The 21,342-nt window shown below is 38.6% G+C and overlaps 1 protein-coding gene across 3 annotated transcripts in view; it reads right to left on the bottom strand.

Moving 5' to 3' along the window:
- The window catches only part of CREBRF (CREB3 regulatory factor), a 64,428-nt gene that overhangs the window by 11,732 nt on the left and 31,354 nt on the right, over positions 1 to 21,342 (bottom strand). For all 3 annotated transcript variants that reach the window (XM_025270850.2, XM_006058702.4, XM_006058703.4), the window contains exons 5-8: positions 17,488 to 17,682; positions 15,368 to 15,557; positions 13,865 to 13,938; positions 5,267 to 5,389 (exon numbers count right to left, since the gene is read on the bottom strand). In XM_025270850.2, coding sequence (XP_025126635.1) covers positions 5,267 to 5,389; positions 13,865 to 13,938; positions 15,368 to 15,557; positions 17,488 to 17,682 — 582 coding nt within the window. The remainder of the gene's footprint in view (positions 1 to 5,266; positions 5,390 to 13,864; positions 13,939 to 15,367; positions 15,558 to 17,487; positions 17,683 to 21,342) is intronic.

Genomic DNA, 21,342 nt, shown 5'->3' with positions numbered 1-21,342 from the left:
AGCAGCCCCCGCTTGCCGCAACTAGAGAAAGCCCATGCCCGACAATGAAGAGCTTGTGCATGGCAATGCCGCCAAAAATAAACTTTTAAAAAAGAAAGAAAAACTCCTAGACTGATTAACAAAGAAAAGCCAAACTATAAGTTATCTATAAAAATCCAGGAGTGAATTTATGGTATTAAAATCAAAATGAAGTCTACATTTTAACCTAAGACCTTTTAAAAAGAGATCTCATATAAAACAATACAGAAAGACTGAAAATTAAAGGGTAGGCAAAAAAGACAATTCTCAAAATGAGAGAAAATAATTACAAATGAAGTAACTGACAAAGGATTAATCTCCAAAATATATAAGCAGCTGATGTAGCTCAAGATCAGAAAAACAAACAAACCAATCAAAAAACGGGCAGAAGACCTAAATAGACATTTCTCCAAAGAAGACTAGATGGCTAAAAAACACATGAAAAAATCCTCAACCTCACTTGTTTGTTAGAGAGATGCAAATCAAAACTACAATGGGTATAACCTCACACCAATCAGAATGGTCATCATCAAAAAATCTACAAACAATCAATGCTGGAAAGGATGTGGAGAAAAAGGAATTTTCTTGCACTGCTGGTGGGAATGTAAATTGATACAGCGATTTCTTGAAAAACTAGGAATAAAACTGCCACATGACCCAGCAATCTCACTACTGGGCATATACCCTGAGAAAACCACAATTCTAAAAGACACCTAGATGTCCACTGACAGATGAATAGATAAAGAAGTAATCATACATATATACAATGGAATATTACTCAGCCATAAAAAATTGAGTCAGTTCTGGGGAGGTGAATGAACCTAGAACCTGTTATACAGAGTGAAGTCAAAAAGACAAAGACAACATCATATATTAATGCATATATTTATATATGGAATCCAGAAAAATGGTACTGATAAACCTATTTGCAGGGCAGTAATAAAGATGCAGATATAAAGAACAGACTTGGGGACACAGCAGGGGAAGGAGAGGATGGGATGAACTGAGAAAGTAGCATGGAAACATATATATTACCATATGTAAAACAGACAGCCAGTGCGAGTGTGATGCAGCTGCAGGGAGCTTAACCCAGCTCTGTGACAACCTACAACGATGGGGTGGGATGGGGGACGGAAGGGAGGTTCAGAAAGTAGTGGACATACGTACACCTATTGTTGATTCATGATGATATATATGGCAGAAACCAACACAACATTGTAAAGCAATTCTCTTCCAATTTAAAAAAAAAACAACTAATGTGGAAGTTTAAAAACTCTTTTCTATACATGTAAATTTCTGGATATCCTGATATGTTTATGTCATTGTTCCATCTGAAATTCTGTTTTTCCTTTATCTTGTCCTAATCAAAGAACAAATTATAAGTTGATTTCCTCAATAAAATCTTACCAAAAAGAAAAAAAGGTAGGCAAAGGGTTACCAAGCAAATATAAATAATAAGAAAGTTGTATTCATGACTGTAATATCAGACAAGATTGAATTCAGGAAAAAAGCTGTAAACAAAACCAAAAAATATATGTTCTTGAAGATAAAGTCATCTATAATGAAGGGGATGTAACATACAGCATGGTGACCATAGTTAGTTAATAATACTGTGCTGCATATTTGAAAGTAGGTAGGAGAAAGGATCTTAAAAGGTCTCATCACAAGAAAAAAATATTTTGTTAACTATGCATACTGATGGATGTTAACTGGACTTATTGTGGTGATCATTTTGTAATATATACTAATATCAAACCAGTACATTATACACCTGAAACATAAAATGTCAATCACACCTCAAAAAATTAGAAGCAAAATGAAAAAATTCCTGAAATTAAAACTAAAAGGAATGTAAGAGCTGCAAATAAACACAACAGATAATGCATCTGAGAGAACAGCAGTGAAAAAGGAAAGAATTTTAAAATTAGAAATGAAGAGATCTTCTTAAATTTGAGAAAAAGTAAATATACCTCAGAAAATACTGAAGATAGGCAAAGAAGATTCAATCCACAAATAGTAAGTATCCCCAAAGAAGAAAACCATAGCAAGGGAACAAATTAAATACTAAAAGATCTGAAGTTATTTACTGAAAGAGCACAGAGTGTATATGAGACTACCGACCTAAAATGACCAACTCCAAGACATAGTCTAGTAAAGTTACTAAGATTTAAATAAAAAGAAAAAAAAATCCTGCTGACATCTGGGCAAAAATAGCAAATGACATAAGGGGAAAAAAATCAGACAATTATTAGCTTTTCAAAAGTAATAATTTATGCCAGAATAAAAATGGAGAAACGTATTTAAAATACTCATGGCAGGAGAATGTGAGTAAAGGACTGTATCTGGTAAAATTGATAATCAGGTATAAAGGGAAAAGCACAAACTTATAAATATGCTATGCTATGCTATGCTAAGTCACTTCAGTTGTGTCCGACTCTGTGCAACCCCATAGACGGCAGCCCAACAGGCTCCCCCGTCCCTGGGATTCTCCAGGCAAGAACACTGGAGTGGGTTGCCATTTCCTGCTCCAATGCATGAAAGTGAAAAATGAAAGTGAAAGTGAAGTCGCTCAGTTGTGTCTGACTCCTAGCGACCCCATGGACTGCAGCCTACCAGGCTCCTCCGTCCATGGGGTTTTCCAGGCAAGAGTACTGGAGTGGGGTGCCATTGCCTTCTCCGACTTATCAATATATAAACCTTTAAATTAAAAAATAAAAAGGCAGGAAGAATTTTTTTCTTACAAAACATTAGATTCCTCTCTCTACCTAACATAGGAAGACTATGTAGAAATAAAAGTCTTTTAGGGAAACAAACTCAAATGTTTACAATGTAATGTGGTAATATCAACAACTAATACTTACTGAGCATTGAGAATCTGTGTTCAGCAGTATGCTAAGTGCTTTATACATACTCTTCCCATTTAATCCACACAACTGTCCACATTTTATAGATGAATAAAATTAGGTTGAGGGAAGTGAAGTTACTTCCCTACGGTCCTCAGGTAATAAGTGGCAGGGTCAGGACTTGAATCCAGAACTGATTTCAAATACTCTCTTTTTAACCATTATGCTAAATGAGCTTTTGTGTTTTTAAAACATATCTTAATTTCTGCATATGACCAGTGGATATTGCTAGAGCCAAAGAGAAACCACCAGCATTTTTGTGTGTGTGTAAAAAGATACGGAATAAGGCATGCAGAACCTGAAGCACCTTAAAATAATAAAAATGTTTCAAGAATGAAGATAAGTGTTCAGTGGAATCAAATGTTACATAGAATGTCAAGAAAAATAAATCCTCAAGTAAGTCTATGGGACAAGGCACTTAGTGGGCCACCTGTGAGTTATACAGATATATATTAAACTATCTAGAGATGAGTGTCAGATGACAAGGCCAAGTGATGATACATGGGTACAGTGCAAGCATTTGCAAGTAGCAGAACTTATTTCTATTCCTAGTCCCCCTACTTGTTGGCTATAGGACTCGTGGCAAGTTACTTACTACCTTGTTGGGCTTCCAATTCCTTATCTGTAAAACCAGGATAATAATACCTCCTTCACAGAACTGTGGAAGTAAATGACTAAACAACCTTAATAGTCAGATCCTGGATCACAGTAAGTACTATACAAATGCAAGCTGTTTACCCCTTTCTAGACTAACAAACTCTTTTTTCTTGTCTCTTAGATCTCTCTTTCATGTCTTCTCCATTGACCTGCAAACATGAAAGTTGTCAAATTTCATGAAACCTTTGGGTTAAAATCTATATGCAGTGCTAATTTTACTAATGATTCCCAATTGCCGTTCAGAAACACTAGTATATTTTACATTCATTATGTACACAATGCTGACAAGAGAAACTAATAGTCATTTCAAAAACCATGATAAACTTACTAAGTACATGGAAGCATTCAACATGCATTTATTTTCAATGAAAGAAAATGCAATTATTTTAGCATTAGATTTGGTATACAGGAATATTTCTGTATAAACAGGAATAAAATATTCTTGCTCACTCCACTCCATCTAAGAATCTTAATTTCTTCATAGCAATTACCACAATATTATTATTATTTCTGGTTTTCTGTTTATTCTTTATGCTCCATTTTTAGACTGCAAGCTTCTTAAGAAGAGTAGCAACAAAATCTTTGCTTAATCCCTGTGTTCCCCAACATCTGGCACATGGTAAGGCATTGAAAAAATTTTGTGGAATGAGTGAATTTATAATAACTGGGTATCAGAAAAGCTGTCTTAAATTCTAAGATATTTACAATTGAATTTTTTTTAATAATAGCGTTTGGCACTCTAAATTCAGGTAACGAATTAATGATTGAAAAGTAAGCTCTAATTCTTTTAAGTGAACTGATTCAGTATACAGTCAGCATTCTGGGTGAAAATGAACTGGAAGAAAATTTCCAGGTAAGTGAAATTTACTACTATACAGAACGACGATGTAAGAACCAGTTTTTAAGAGACAATCTTATGGGGAGGGAGGAGGGAGGAGGGTTCAGGATGGGGAACACATGTATACCTGTGGCGGATTCATTTTGATATTTGGCAAATCTAATACAGTTATGTTAAGTTTAAAAATAAAATAAAATTTAAAAAAAAAAAAAAAGAGACAATCTTAGAAAAAACAGTTAAACAAAGAACCAATTTTACGATGCTTCAGGGTTTTCACAGATTGTGTTATGCTGTAATGCCCTTGGGATGCTACTGATCACAGGCTGATCTGACTTGCTCCTATGGCAGCTAAGCTCTTGGTTCTCTAGGGTTCGAACGTCTATGTCTCCATTAGCTACCTCTACCCTCCCTGTCAGGTATCACTCTGCCTGACTTCTGTTTGGCCGCCTCTCTGTTCCTCCCTATGTGGCACAATCTGTTCAGGAATGGAAAACCAGGTAAGCAAGTTTGTTAGAAACCTGTGAAAGAGTAAAACAAGTAGGTAAGAATCTCTACAAGTATATACTGCAGGCTTGGCAAGGTCAAGGACCTTTATTTTCCCCAAAGAAGGTTAAAGTTGCTAGAAGTTTATTTCTCGCAAGTGTTAAAATAGTTCAGTGATGAAGTCTAAATAATAAGCTGTGGTTACCAGCAGGATATGTTTATGAATGCTAAATCTTCTCGTAAAGGAAAGTAACTACAATGAGAGCACTTGAGTTTTTCCTTAAAAGAATTTTTACTATTCCCTTGAGTCACATGCCTTACACTGAATGTTATTATTTGTTATTAATTTATCCAGTATTCTTCTTACCAAGAGTATCCTTAATGAGGATTTCAAGCTTCTGTCCCATGTTGGGTCCTCTCTCCTCTCTTGGATTCTGTACTCGGTTTACAATCTCTTGCTTGATGGAGTTGATTACAAACAATAAATTATCTGTAAGACAGAACAGGACACTTGGAACATGTCACTAACATGGAAAAATTTACTTTTAATTGTGTAATAACAGATAATTAAAAATGAAGAACATATAAGAAAGCATTAGGCAGTGATGGTTGCAGCCTTCTTATCCAAAGTGATTAATTTCAAATGATGTGCCACTTTTGTAACAGTCTGCACACATGTATCAGTCTTCACTATTCTGCAAGCAATTTGTCCTACTTGTCTTCACAGCTTTAAGACCTACGACAGTGTCTGATACTGACTCAGTTTTAGTAAATATTTATTAAATAAATCATAGCTCTTTAAAGACAAAGCTTTAAAAACAAAATTCTCTGCCTTTAAGAAGCTTTAAAAAAACAGCAAATTTAACCAAAAGTAAATAAGGAGGAAAATAATAAAGATAAGAGAAATCAATAAAACAGAACACACACAATAGAGAAAGTTAACAAAGTCTAAAGCTGGTTCTTTGAAAATATCAACAAAATTGGTACTCACTCCCACCCTAATCCCCATCCCCAGGCTAGACTGCTCCAACACCTATAGCTAGAATGAAAAAGGGGTTATCACTTTAAAACAAAGCCATTAAAAGAATAATAAGAAAATACTATGCTAACAAACTAAAAAACTTGGATGAAATGGACAAATTTATTGAAAATGTTACTTAACATGAAGAAAAGGAATATCTGAACAGCCCATTTCTAACAAAGGAGTTGAATTTATCCAAAAATACTCCCCAAAGAAAACTCAGAGAGTTTTAATGTAAAATTCTATCAAATATACAATGAAGAAATAAAAGCAATCTTATCAGACTTTTTCAAAAAAGAAGATCATGACTGAATTAATTCTATAAGGCAGTGTCCTTAAATACCAAAGCCTGACAAAGACATTACAAAAAAAGAAAATTAACAGACCAATATCCCTTTTGAATATAGACCTAAAAATCCTTGACAAAGTATTAGCAACAGACTCCAACTTAAAATATCAGACTGCTGCTGCTAAGTTGCTTCAGTCATGTCCGACTCTGTGCGACCCCATAGACGGCAGCCCAACAGGCTCCCCCGTCCCTGGGATTCTCCAGGCAAGAACACTGGAGTGGGTTGCCATTTCCTTCTCCAATGCATGAAAGTGAAAAGTGAAAGTGAAGTCGCTCAGTCGTGTCTGACTCTTAGTGACCCCAAGGACTGCAGCCCACCAGGCTCCTCTGTCCATGGGACTCTCCAGGCAAGAGTACTGGAGTGGGGTGCCATTGCCTTCTCCAAATACCAGACTAGAATCCTGCAAAATATTTGACTAGAATCCTGCAAAATATTTGCAATACACTCTAAGTAAAAAGTAAAATACATCATAACCAAATACAGTTTATTCTAAGAATGCGAGGTTGGTTTAATAAAAAATTAGTTAATATCATTCACCGTATTAACAGGGGAATATGTGATATATTACCAGAATAAAGGAGAACAATGATTGCTCCAATAAATGCAATTTAAAAATAAAAGAAATGACAGTATTCCCTATCTATTCATGAAAAACGAAACTAGGAAAACAAGGAAACTTAAAACAATTGAGGGCATCTCAACTACCAAAAAACCTACAGCCAACATCAACTTAAAAGTCAAAGTTTCCCCTGCAAACAAGGTGGTCACCACTTCTATTCAAATGTCCGAAACATTGCAATAAGGCAAAGAACAGAATTAAAAGGCACAGAAATCAAAAGTAGTAAATAAAGCCATTTCTATTTGCAGGTGACAACTACTTACATAGAATATTCCAGGGCATCTACACACCTACTACTGGAACTAATAAATTTAGCAAGAAAATACGGCAGGAGTAATACACGGAATTCTTTGGTGGCCCAGTGGTTAAGAACGTGCCTGTCAATGCAGGGTACATGCGTTTGATCCCTGGTCCAGGATGACCCATATGCCTCAGAGCAACTAACTAAGCACAAGGGCCACAACTACTGAGCCACATTCTGCGACTACTGAAACCCGAGTGGCCAGAACCGTGGTCTCCAAGAGGGGCCAGTGCAGTGAGAAGCCCGCGCACGCGACCAAGAGCAGCCCCCGCCCACAACTAGAGAAAAGCCAGGCACAGCAATGAAGACCCGGAGCAGCCAAAAAATAGATGTTAAAAAGGGTATAAAACAAAGTTTCATTTTACATATTAGCAACAAAGAATTTGAAATTTCAATAATGAGTCCATTTACAATAACATCAAAAATATAAAATATTCAGGAATAAATCTAACAAAAGATGTTCAACCACTGTACATTGAAAACTATAAAACAAGTCAGAGAGAAATTAAAGAAGACAACCAGATGGAAAGAGATCCTAAGTTCATGGATTGGAAGCCTCCATTTTGTTAAGATGATAATTCTCTCCAAATTGATCTACAGATTAAAGCAATTCCAATCAAAATTTCAGGAGGCTTCTTTTATAAAAAGTGATAAACTGGCTCCAAAATTGATAATGGTCATGCAAAGGACCTAGAAGAGCCAAAACAACTTTGAAAGAAGAGAACAAAACTGGAAGACCAACAAGCACGAACATTACCAAGACTTTTATGATCTACTATAAAACTACATTAAGATACTGCATATTCACATAAAGATAGACAAACAGCTCAATGGAACAGAATACAGAGTCCAGAGGTAGATCCATACATATAGGATTAACTGATTTAACGAAGGTGAAAAAAAAAATCAATGGAAAAAGGAAGTCCTTTCAAAGAATGGTGCTTGATCAACTGGGTATTTGTTTGTGGGGATTAAAAAAAACTGTAAAATCTAAAACTATATAAATCCTAGGAGAAAATATACACAAAAATACAGTTTTGAAGTTGGCAAACTTTCTAATTAGAACACACAAAAATATAAAATGAAAGACTAACATATCAGACTTCATCAAAATTAAAAATTTTTGCTCTTTGGAAGATGTCAGTGAGAAAACAAAAAGGCAATCCAAAGATTAGTATAAAATATTTTCAACATATATGTCAGGTAAAGAACCTGTGTCTACAATAAAGAACTTTTAGAAGACAAAATTTTTAAATGGCAAAATATTTTAAAAGACACTTCACCCACATACACACAAACAAAATATATAAACAGCCAATAAGCAAAGATGTTCAACATCATAAATTAATGAAATACAAATTAAATGATATACTGCCACATATCTATCAGGTTGGTTAAAAGTAAGAAGACTGACCTTACCAAGTGTTAGCAAGAATATGGACCAACTAGAACCCACCTATACTGTTTTTGAGAATGTAAAATGGTACAGCCACTTTGGAAAACAGCTTGGCAGTTTTTTATAAAGTTATTCACAGATATTTAACCAAGAGAGATTAAAACATATGTCCACCCAAACACCTCCACAGGAATATTCATAGCAGCTCTATAGACATATGTCTATAGCAGTTACAGCAATAGCAAACAATTTTCACCAACACATGAATGGATAAACAAACTGCAGTATATCTAATACAATGGAATACTACTCAGCAAAGAAAACCATTTAACTATTGATATAGATGGAGAAATGTTTACATAAATATGCAGAATGAAAGTAGCCAGGCAAAAGAGAAGAATGTATGGCAGGATTCCATTAGTATAAAATTTTAGAAAATGTACACTCATTTATAGTGACAGAAAGCAGATTGTGGTTACTCAGAGATAGGAAGAGAGCGAGGACTAGCTTACCAAGGGGCACTAGGAAACTTTTGGAGGTGATCAAAATGTTCACTATCCTGACTGATTTCATACATATGTACATATGTCCAAAGTAACCATATAACCCTCTTTAAATACGTGGAGTTATTTTACTTTAGTTATACCTCGATAAAGTTGCAGGGTGTTTGGGGGGAACACACCTCCAGTTTCAACACATGAAAGTCCTATGGTCTGAAGTAAATCTCTCCTACTTCAGACACTGCTTTGAAATCAATGATTTGTTATTCCTTATCTTGTAAAACTTACAAGAAACCAATCTAGACTAATACTGAAGAGGGAAATCAGAAATAACTGGCAGGGGGAGGGGAAGTAATTTAAAACTACATGCAGGGACAATATATTAAAAAATGTGTCACTAAACAAGGAAAGCACAGCTGACTCCCTAAACCACATGAAACAAGAAATTTACGCTTGTTTCTCAAATAAACAAGAGAGAAACCATTAACTCAAATATAAATAAGGACATTTACATGCAGGCTGGACTGATGAGAAGCAAAAAGCTTCCCCATCCTCAATAGGTAAAGCAAATCAGCTCACTGTTTAAAAGTGAGAAGAGCACTAAAAACTGAAACAGCAGAACAGCTCTTCCCAACCTGGGCAGTGTCCATTCCAGAACACTGGGGGCAGGCGGGGCAGAGGTGAAGGGTTCTACCGTCAAAAACTTCTAGGTGAGGAGATAAAAGCATCTGGCTCAGAAAGTGAGGACCAACCTTAAATTTCTAGGTCAGTCAGTCGCTCAGTTGTGTCAGACTGTTTCATGACTCCATGAACTGTGGCCCGCCAGGCTGCTCTGTCCATGGAATTCTCCAGGCAAGAATACTGAAGAGGGTAGCCATTCCCTTCTCCAGGGGGTCTTCCCAACCCAGAGATAGAACCTGGGTCTCCTGCATGCAGGCAGATTCTTTACTGTCTGAGCCACCAGGGAAGCCCGAAGTCTCTTAAGAGATCCCTCCTGTTCTGAGTTCATGATCATCCAGGAATCTTCCAAAATTGTAACCTTACATAGCTTGTCTGGGGATAAACTATGTTAATCAGGATGAAGGTCCTGTCCTCTTCATAGCTTTACATCTCATTCTGAGTCAACAAATCTACATTTGACTCACAGAGCTCACAGAGTTCCTGTGAGCCTTGGTAGAAGGAATCAAGAGGAGGAGGAGGTTTGGCAGCATAGGACAGGATGAGGACCACAGTTGTGGGCCCTGAAGCCAGTCCTTGGAACAGTGCTAGTTGATGACAAATTAAAATAGGCAAGGACAATACAGTACATTTTTCATAAACCTAACTTTAGTCTGAGAGTATGCCTGTCGTAATTTTCTAACACTAAAATATTCTTCCCTGTATGAAATGACAGTAATTGTAGATGATATTCTTTTTAATGTCCTCATGTGGCAAAATATAAAGTTGGCAGCCCTATGGTTCCCAAGTCCCAAAATTTGTTTCCAATGTCACTGATTTTAGAAACCATTGGGTCAATAGGTAATGGATAAAAGTGTTCCACAAAGCAGTAACAGTGACTCGCAGATATGTAGAGGAATCAAGGGCACCATGCCCTTGAGAGATGTATGCATGTTCCATGGGAAGAACCTGCAAACCCCATGCAATCTGGCAGAAACCAACACAGTACTGTAAAGCAATTATCCTTCAATTAAAAATAAATAAATTTAATTATAAAAAATATATACATGTGGCAAAATACACAGAAGTAGCAACTACTACATTGCTTCTGACATGTCTTCTAAACCAAGTCACGGTTGCACTTCTCAACACTGGAAAAGAGAAGCTTGTAAGACAGATGTGGAAGACAGAAATGAATGAGAAGGTCCTTTTCCTCTGTGCTGACTAATTGAGAAGAAAATACACCTAGAGATAAGTTTTTTTCCTACATGAAAATATCTACAGGCTTTAAGTTAGCTTTGGGAATAATAAAAATTAAAGGCCATCAAAAACTCAATTTGAAACAGGAATACATTCAGAAATATACATATTCCTGGCTCTTAACCAATTTCCCAATTGTTCCCCACCCCAGAACACAGAAAATATGTGCTTGTGCTCACACATACATATATACAAGCACAAAAATATATGGCCATACAGATGTGTATGATTATGGATAAATTTATTAACTGAACAACATACAGTTATATGCCTACATGCATCCAGAGAAAAAGAGACCCAGAAGGGTTCCAGTGACCAACCACATCTCCCTGCATTGTGAGTCAACTGGGTTCTATTATAAAATGAAATATGAATGCCCGTGACATTGCAATCATTATATATATATACTTCAGTTAAGTTCAGTTGCTCAGTCGTGTCTGACTCTTTGTGACCCCCATGGACTGCAGCACGCCAGGCCTCCCTGTCCATCACCAACTCCCGGAGCTTACTCAAACTCATGTCCATTGAGTTGGTGATGCCATCCAACCATCTCATCCTCTGTTGTCCCCTTCTCCTCCTGCCTTCAATCTTTCCCAGCATCAGGGTCTTTTCCAATGAGTCAGTTCTTCACATCAGGTGGCCAAAGTATTGAAGTTTCAGCTTCAGCATCAGTTCTTCCAATGAACATTCAGGACTGATTTCCTTTAGGATGGACTGGTTCGATCTCCTTGCAGTCCAAGGGACTCTCAAGAGTCTTCTCCAACACTACAGTTCAAAAGCATCAATTCTTTGGTGCTCAGCTTTCTTTATAGTTCAACTCTCACATCCATACATGACTACTGGAAAAACCATAGCCTTGACTAGATGGACCTTTGTTGGCAAAGTAATGTCTCTGCTTTTTCACATGCTGTCTAAGTTGGTCTAACTTTTCTTCCAACGAGTAAGCATCTTTTAATTTCATGGCTGCATTCACCAGCTGTAGTGATTTTGCTGCTGCTGCTGCTAAGTCGCTTCAGTCATGTCCGACTCTGTGCGACCCCATAGACAGAAGCCCACCAGGCTCCCCCGTCCCTGGGATTCTCCAGGCAAGAACACTGGAGTGGGTTGCCATTTCCTTCTCCAATGCATGTAAGTGAAAAATGAAAGTGAAGTCGCTCAGTCATGTCCAACCCTCAGCGACCCCATGGACTGCAGCCTTCTAGGCTCCTCCATCCATGGGATTTTCCAGGCAAGAGTACTGGAGTGCGGTGCCACTGCCTTCTCCGCCAAGGCAGGAGACCCAGGTTCAACCCCTCGGTCAGGAGGGTCTCCTAGAGAAGGAAATGGCAACCCACTCCAGTATTCTTGCCTGGAGAATCCCAAGGACAGAGGAGCCTGGGGGGTTACAGTATGTGGAATCACAAAGAGCTGGGCACGACTTAGTGACAGCACACACGCATGCACAACACTTACTGAACACTTATGTGCCAGACATCAAATCATGCTGGAGTTAAGAAAATCTCTGGAAACAAATAATAATCAATCATTTAGCCACTGTTCCACTTTCAGATACAGCTTAGCCCAACAGCTAACTGACAGTGAAGAAGACAATTTTAGAGGCAAAGGAACATATGAGCTCTTATGACACGAGGCATAAGGAAGAGTAACCAAGAAAGGGGGAGGGAGGGGTGGTCCTTATTATGGAAGATCAAAAGCAGAGCTTCCCCACCCTCTAGTTCACTATAAAAGGGTTCCAAACGTGTGAGATAATGATTCGCTTTCCCTGGTGGCTCAGCTGGTAAATAATCCGCCTGCAATGCAGGAGACCTGGGTTCGATCCCTGGGTTAGGAAGATCCCCTGGAGAAGGGAACAGCTACCCACTCCAGTATTCTGGCCTGGAGAATTCCATGGACTATATAGTCCATGGGGTTGCAAAGAGTTGGACACAACTGAACGATTTTCACTTTCATTTTCAACCCACAGGGACCCCCTCCCATGAGCAGCCTACTCCGTTATACTCCAGGATACCTTAGAGATGACACCTTTCTGCATGTGCCAGGATGTGAAAGATCAGGAAGCACTGATCTAAACCAACGGATCCCAAATAAGTACTAGAATGGCTGTGTAAGAGTAATCTGGGGTAACATTAAAAATATGGATTTGGGGGTTCTACTTGCATAGATTATAGTTCAGAGAACCTGGGGAGAAGTCTAGAAATCTGTAGTTTAATATGTACACACAGATGATTCTAATGAGCAATCACATTTGTAAAACACATTTCCAAACTATCCATTCAAAGGTTAAAATATACATTAGTCAATAAAACTGGCTAACTTCGCACACAACTGTAAAATTGAAGTCAGAGTTTACCATGGTCACAAGAGGAGATATGGCTTGGGGAGCCACAGATAGACACTAAGAGAAGAACATGAATAAATAAGAGAATAGCTTACTGAATGGATGAACAAAAAACAGAGGCTGGCCTGGACTTCCCTGGAGGTACAGTAGACAAGAATCTACCTGCTAGTACGGGCAGTACAGGTTTGATCTCTGGTCCAGGGAGATTCCATATGCCACAGGGCAACTAAAGGCCGTGCAAAAGTACTGAGCCCAAGATCTGGAGGCTGCGAGTCTCAACTGCGGAGCCCACAGGCTGCAAGTACAGAAGCCCGCACACCTAGAGCCTGAGCTCCGTAACAAAAGAAAGCCCGAGGCAGCGACCAACACCCAGTGCTACCAAAGACAAAGCATTAAATCAAAGCGGCTGGCCGAAAGCTGGGCAGAATACAGGGAAAGCAAGAAACAAAACCAAAAATGATAAAAAGAGAGCAGTCAGCAAGGTAGATGGAAATTAATCAAATTCGTGTAAGCGTAGGCTTACCATATTCTGTGTTGAGGCCCCATAATTTCACTTTATTAGCTTCATACTGTGCTTTTTTCTTTAACCGACAAGCCCTGAGAAAGGAAGGAGCAATTACTTCACTTGTTTTTTTAAAGTGAACATTCAGAATATGCTTTTTGCTACTGTCATTTTCTAATAGCAACCAAAAAAATCACTGTCTACTGATGTTTACATCAAGGGCCTCAATTACCCAAAACATACAATATAATCATTTATCTAAACTTATTTCTTAAAATTTCACCATTCAAAAAATAAAGCTATGGCTAATATACCAAAATAAACAGAAAGTGACAATCAAGTGTTGTAAAAAATGTGAAGTAAGTGGAACCCTCATATGTTGCTTGAGGGAATGTAGAACAGTACATACAGTTACTTTGGAAAATAGTAAATATTTTTTAAATTTACTTCATTACTTTGGAAACAGCTACTTTGGCATTTTCTTATAAAGTTAAACACACTAGGTATTTACCCAAGAGAAATGAAAACTTATGTTCACATACACACCTGTAAGTGTGTGTGTGTGTGTGTGTGTGTGTGTGCGCGCTCAGCTGCTCTGTTGTGTCCAACTCTTTGAGACCCCATGGACTGCAGCCCGCCAGGCTCCTCTGTCCATGGGATTTTTCAGGCAAGAATACCAGAATAGGTTGTCATTTCCTCCTCCTGGGGATCTTGCCAACCTAGGGATCGAACCCCCATCTCCTGCACCAGCAGACAGATTCTTTACCACTAAGCCACCTGAGAAACTCAAGGAAATGTTTATGGTGACTTTATTTGTAACCGCCAAAAATTAGAAACTACTCAACTATCCTTCACCTGGTGAACAGATACACTGGAGTATTAATATATCACTTCAAAGGACTATTACCATCAATAAAGAGTATCAAACTGTTAGTCCACACAAATGGATGAATCTCAAATTCATCCTGTGCGAAATCAAAGCCAGACTCAAAGGATGCACAGAATGATTTCATCTGTATTCTAGAAAAGGCACAACTGTAGGAACAGAAAACAGATTGGTGGTTGGGAGGAGTCAGGGTGAGAGAAGGAGTTCACTTTTACAAAGAGGCAAAGGAAAATTTTTAAGGTGATAACAACATTCAGTATCTTGATTATGGTTGTGGTTACATAATTGTAACCACAAAACTCACAGAAGAATACACTAAAAGGGAAGACAAGTAAATTATACTCAAAAAAAACCCTGACTTGTTGCAAAACAAACAAAAAATAAAGCTATGATAAAATTTTTCATTTTTATACTACAATATAAGGCCCTTGAGTTCATTCACTTCTCCCCTTTAAAAACTTATTCCATGAAGCATAAGTACCATCATTTATTTTCAAAGGAAAAATTATAATACTCTCAGTGTTCTATTTATAAAAGGGTATTTCTGAAACACTGGCCGCAGGCATCTCCTGTATGAAAGCTCACTGAAGTCTAACCTCAGCTCCTTCACTACATGAGTGGGCATGGCTGCCATGTACCTGGAAGCCAGCTTATTCTTCTCCTTCCGTGACCGTGGCCGGGCTGTTAGGGGAAGCTCACTGACTGGAGTCAGATCACTAATCACTTTATTCAGCTTCCGCAGTTCGTTGCCTATCTGGAGCAGTTTTTTAGGGTTTGGAGTCAGGTCTTCCACATCTGTTCTCCGAGACTTCTTGACTGCATATTTTCCTATAGATGATTTAAAATAAGTTTAAGTGAGATCATTTTATTTAACAAGAGATACATTTTCTATAGACATTTAAAAAATCCATCTCTCTCTTCCCTTTTCTTTTTCAGCATATGAACAATCTACGGAAGGAGGGCTGGACTCCTCTTCTTCCCACCTTGTGACAGCAAGAAATGGAGGTAATATGGCACAACTCTATCCTTTTCCCAGCCCTTCTCCATCTTAAGGTTTGCAGCCCCACTATGACAGATTCTTAATTATCTGCTGCTACTGCTGCATCGCTTCAGTCGTGTCCGACTCTGTGTGACCCCAAAGACGGCAGCCCACCAGGCTTCCCGTCCCTGCATGGAAGTAATAATCAAACCTCAGGACTATGGTGCAAGCTCATCTGCACATAAAAATCAGGGCTCGGATATAGTATATGGTCAGGAACAAATGTGGAAATTTTACCCAAACCAAGACGTTTATACTGCTATGACTGAAAATATGTCAGACATATATATTCCTGTGTTGAACTCAAAAGTCCAGCAAATAAGGACTGCCTTTTCAGAAACTCTGTCTTCAGTCAGTTTGATAAACCACAGTACCCAAGACTCAGAAAGACCTTCCCTACCACTGCAGGCAAGAGGGACGGCTCTGTTCTCTGATGGCAATACCCTGAACAACTTTCCTAGAACTCATTACATGCTACCTGGACCTGTTTATTGGACCTGTCTTTTCATTTCTGGCAGAAAACTGATCCCAAGTCAAAAACCAGGTCTTTCATTCACTGAAAGATAGTGCTATGGAAAGGGAAAATGAGGTACAAATATACTTCTGATACAACATCTGTGTCACAAACGCTTAGCAACTTAAATCTGTAGCAGGAGCGACTACTAAACTGTTTACTGAGCTTCAGACCTACTAGTGCCCTCCACCTTCTCAGTACAGACTTTGGATTGAGGTAAAAATAAAATCTGTGCACAAGAAATTCTACTCAATTACATCCTCTTGGGTTCATAGTCTAAATCTGGCCTAAGACTATCAGCTTCTCCTGATTCCTACTGTTTAGTTTTTCCTACTCCATTCCTTCTCTCCACAATTATTCTTTCTTTCTTTTCCTTTCCATTCTCTCTTCTCCCACCACAATTTTGATTCCTATCTCCCTGTTTACATTTAGGCCTGGAGACTGGATAAGAATGAAAGACAGAGGTGCCGGAGCCCATTCTCTTCCTCCTCAATCCTTCTTTATTGCTAACAGCAGCTGCAACAGGTCAGCAATCAGCAGGCTCCCGGTCATTTCCTGGGTAGGACAGGTAGACTAAGAAGTGACTAGAAATCATTTTTACGCAAGCTTTCCTCCTTGTTTAGGTGATGGCTGTTAAAACTGAAAAAAGCTATTCACTAATGAAGAGCAATCATAGCAAATACAGAAGCTCTATTGCTCTACTCTCCCATTTGTTAGGAGGGGTTGAACCTATACATAATGTTTAATGATTAAGTATTGTGATTTACTATCTCTATTTGAAAGTGACTTTAAAATATTAGGGACAGATGGTTACTAAGACTTATCATGGTGATCATGAAATGAACTGAAAGCGACTCAGTCGTGTCTGACTCTGCAACCCCAGTATAGTCCATGGAATTCTCCAGGCCAGAATACTGGAGTGGGTAGCCTTTCTGTTCTCCAGGGGATCTCCCCAACCCAGGGATCTAACCCTGATCTCCCACATTGCAGGCAGATTCTCCACCAGCTGAGACACAAGGGAACCCCTTGTGGTGTGCATGGTGCACGCAAACGTCACTACGTAATATACCTGAAACTACAATAACGTAATGTTGAACGTCGACTATATTTTAAAAATAAGAAGAAGAAATAAAGAAAGAAAAAAGAAGGAAAGGAAGGAAGGAAGGGAGGGACACACAACACGTATGATCAAAATCCCCTCTCACCATGGTGTAAGCCGTTTTTCTGATACATGTTACTTGGCAAGGTCTCTCGGTTCCATTCAGATGGCCTCAGCATCCTCTCTTGCTGTGATGGTGTGAGTTGCTCACTGTACTCCCAGAAGTACCTTCTTTTACCTCTCTTCCGAGAGGTAACTGAAGTCATCTCCTTCAAGTCTTCCACAGAATCATTTTCATAGCCTTAAAAAAAAGAAAAAGCCCACCCCCCAATACTTCTTAAGTTTCACAAATTTTAATAAACTAAGCAAGAAAAACAAAAAGATTCCTTCTATTTACTACTTGACACATTTCACCTGAAAACATCATTAGCATGTCAGATAATAAAATCTGTAAAAATGACATTTAATATAGATATTTCTAACTCATAAAATATTCAGAGATTAATAAACAGAAATAACTACACTGTGTATCTTTCTTAGGTTTCTCTTTGGTTAGTACACGACACTTTTTTTGTATCATCACATAAGATTGAGAGAATAATGAAATCCAGCTACAGGAAGACAACCCAATCTAAAAATGGGCAGAGACCTAAATGCACATTTCCCCAAAGAAGACATACAGATAGCCAATAGGCACATGAAAAAGATGCTCAATATTGCTAATTGTCAAAGAAACAGATCAAAACCACAATGGGTAACACCTCTCACCAGTCAGAATGGCCGTCATTAAAAAGTCCACAAGCAATAAATGCTGGAGAGGATGTGCATGTTGACGGGAATGTAAGTTGGTAGAGGCACTATGGAAAACAGTATGAAGGATCCTTCAAAAACTAAAAAGAGAGTTGCCACAGGATTCAGCAGTTCCACTCCCGGGCATATATCCAAAGAAAACTCGAGTTCAAAAAGATACACGCACCACAATGTTCACAGCAGCACTATTTATAATAGCCAAGACTTGGAAGCAACCTAAATGCCCATCAACCGTTGAATGGGTAAAGAAGATACAATACCACTCAGCCATAAAAAAGAACAAAACCGTGCCATTTGCAACAACATGGACAGAAGTAGAGATTATCATATTAAGTGAAGTCATACAAAGAAAAATAAATACCATGATATCACTTATATGTGGAATCTAAAATATGATACAAATGAACTTATTTTACAAAACAGACTCAGTTCAGTTCAGTGCAGTTCAGTCGCTCAGTCGTGTCTGACTCTTTGCGACCCCATGAATCGCAGCACGCCAGGCCTCCCTGTCCATCACCAACTCCCAGAGTTCACTGAGACTCGCGTCCATCGAGTCAGTGATGGCCATCCAGCCATCTCATCCTCTGTCGTCCCCTTCTCCTCCTGCCCCCAATCCCTCCCAGCATCAGAGTCTTTTCCAATGAGTCAACTCTTTGCATGAGGTGCCCAAAGTACTGGAGTTTCAGCTTAAAACAGACTCACGGACATAGAAAATAAACCTGATTACCAAAGAGGAAAGTGGGGGGAGGAATAAATTAAGAGTTTGGGATCTGTGGACAGAAACTACTATATATAAACAAAAGATACTACTGCATAGTAGGGGACTATCTACAATATCCTATAATAGCAAAAATAGTGAAAAGAATATGAAAAAGATTTTATGTGTACATAACTCAGTCACTTAGCTGCATACCAGAGACTAATGCAACACTGCATGAATCAACTATGTTTCAACTTTTAGAAAAGGAAATGCAGTCTCTACCATTAGTTAATTATGGTACTTAGAGACTATACAATTTTTTTGATGTCTTTATGTATTTGAAACATTTCCAGACAGAAAGCTGTTTCATTTCTCGGATGGTAACCTACCAGGCAGAATTCTGTAAGGCAGCAGTGGTTTTCTTCCTACTTCCCACACTATCCTTTTTGTAAAAGTACAAGAATGACAGTTCTCACACAGGCTATTCAAATAAAAACATATGCCTATTCTAACTAATATTTTATCAGAAGCGATTTGAATTTACTTCACTTTTTAAGAACCTATCTTCCCTACTAATAGGAAGTTTCAAAAAAAATTCTGGGCCACTGGAACTACTGGTTTGACCCAATACAGGATGATCTGTAAAACTAAAATACCCTCAGAGCACGTCCATCTTAAAAGTACAAATGGGCTGTGCACAGAAGATGTTGTTGTTCGCTAAGTCACATCTGACTCTGCGACCTCATGGACCGTATGTAGCACACCACACTCCTCTGTCCTCCACTGTCTCCCGGAGTTAGTTCAAATCCATGTCCACTGAGTCAGTGATGCTATCTAACCATCTCATCCTCTGCTACCCTCTTCTCCTTTTGTCTTCAATCTTTCTCAGCATCAGGGTCTTTTTCAACAAGTCGACTCTTCACCATCAGGTGGCCAAAGTATTAGAGCTGCAGCAACAGTCCTTCCAATGAATATTCAGGGTTAGTTCCCTCTGGGATTGACTGGTTTGATCTCCTTGCAGTTCAAGGGACTCTCAAGTCTTCTCTAGCACCACAATTTGAAAACATCAATTCTTTGGCACTCAGCCTTCTTTTTGGTACAGCTCTCACATCCATACATGACTACTGGAAAAACCATAGCTTTGACTATACCTCAACACAGGCAGGTGCACCAACTGAAACACTCCCATCAGTGTCAAGAACTGGCGTCCCACATTTAAGTGTTCTTGCCTGGAGAATCCCAGGGACGGGGAAGCCTGGTGGGCTGTCGTCTATGGGGTCGCACAGAGTCGGACACAACTGAAGTGACTTAGCAGTAGCAGCAGCCCAAAGTATAAAGGAAACACTTTCACATGTAACTTTCTCAGGCAACCCATCCCCCCAACACTTTATTTGATATGTTCCTCAGGTGGCCTAGATTTCTGGCAAAACACTGTCTCTCTCATTTAATGAATGTACTCACATATTTTGTGAGTACTCACAGGTATTTCATCTGATGCTTCTAAGAACCTGGTAGGAAGAGGTTATTAACCCTATTTACACAAACATGCTCATGGAGGTTTAAGTGATTTGGCAAAGCTGGGACTGGCTCAGGCCCCATGACTCCAGCTCCAATGTGGCTTCCTACTTTCCTGTATCTATCCAGTTGAATGGTCTGCATAGAATTTTTTCCCATATATATTCCATGCTAAATCCAAACAGTCATTAGGATATGGACTTCTCCTCTCCTATCCAAATTAGTTATCAGTTTTGCTTAATTCATATGTCCAGCCTTTTCCAAAACAGTGTTTAACGGTATCCATCTTCTTTAACCTAAAATTTTCTAAAGTATATACCATAAATTCACAATAACATGTGCGCACACATAAATACACACACAAAGGATTTGTTAAAGTCTTTCAATTAAAAGACTACTGTGATCAAGTAGCATGCAGAAAAGTTATTCAATATATTCCCAGAACACTGGTCTTGCATTTAAGATGATTAAATATTTCTCCAAGTGTGTTCATAAGAACACTATTGCTGTAAACTATGCCCTCAATCCCAAGTGAGCTCTGTGGTCAAAGAAATTTTAAGAAGCGCTCATCTCGCCTCTCTCGCAAGTCACAGCGCACAGAAGAGCAGCAGACCAAGAGACCCCAGCTGCACACAGGCCCACTAAACCTCAAGCTACACGAAGACAAGAGTCCTGCCAATTCTGCTGACCTCTGCACAGCCAACAATTAGTACACATAGCGTCTAACAAAAGACAGATACACACCCCACTGTTTTTTTAAACAAATCAGTGATTTGTTTAATGTACAAATGTACATTTCCCATGGAGACTTTTCTGTTTTCTTTTCATTTGATGGATCACCATATTGATCTAATTCATTCCTTCCTGACACAATTACCAAAAGGTAGTCAAAAAGGTGACACAGACGCCTAAAAGTCTGATCACACACCTTTGATT

Source organism: Bubalus bubalis, chromosome 19, assembly GCF_019923935.1.
Source record: "Bubalus bubalis isolate 160015118507 breed Murrah chromosome 19, NDDB_SH_1, whole genome shotgun sequence".
Taxonomy (NCBI): Eukaryota; Metazoa; Chordata; class Mammalia; order Artiodactyla; family Bovidae; genus Bubalus; species Bubalus bubalis.
This window is presented reverse-complemented; position numbering and strand designations above follow the sequence as displayed.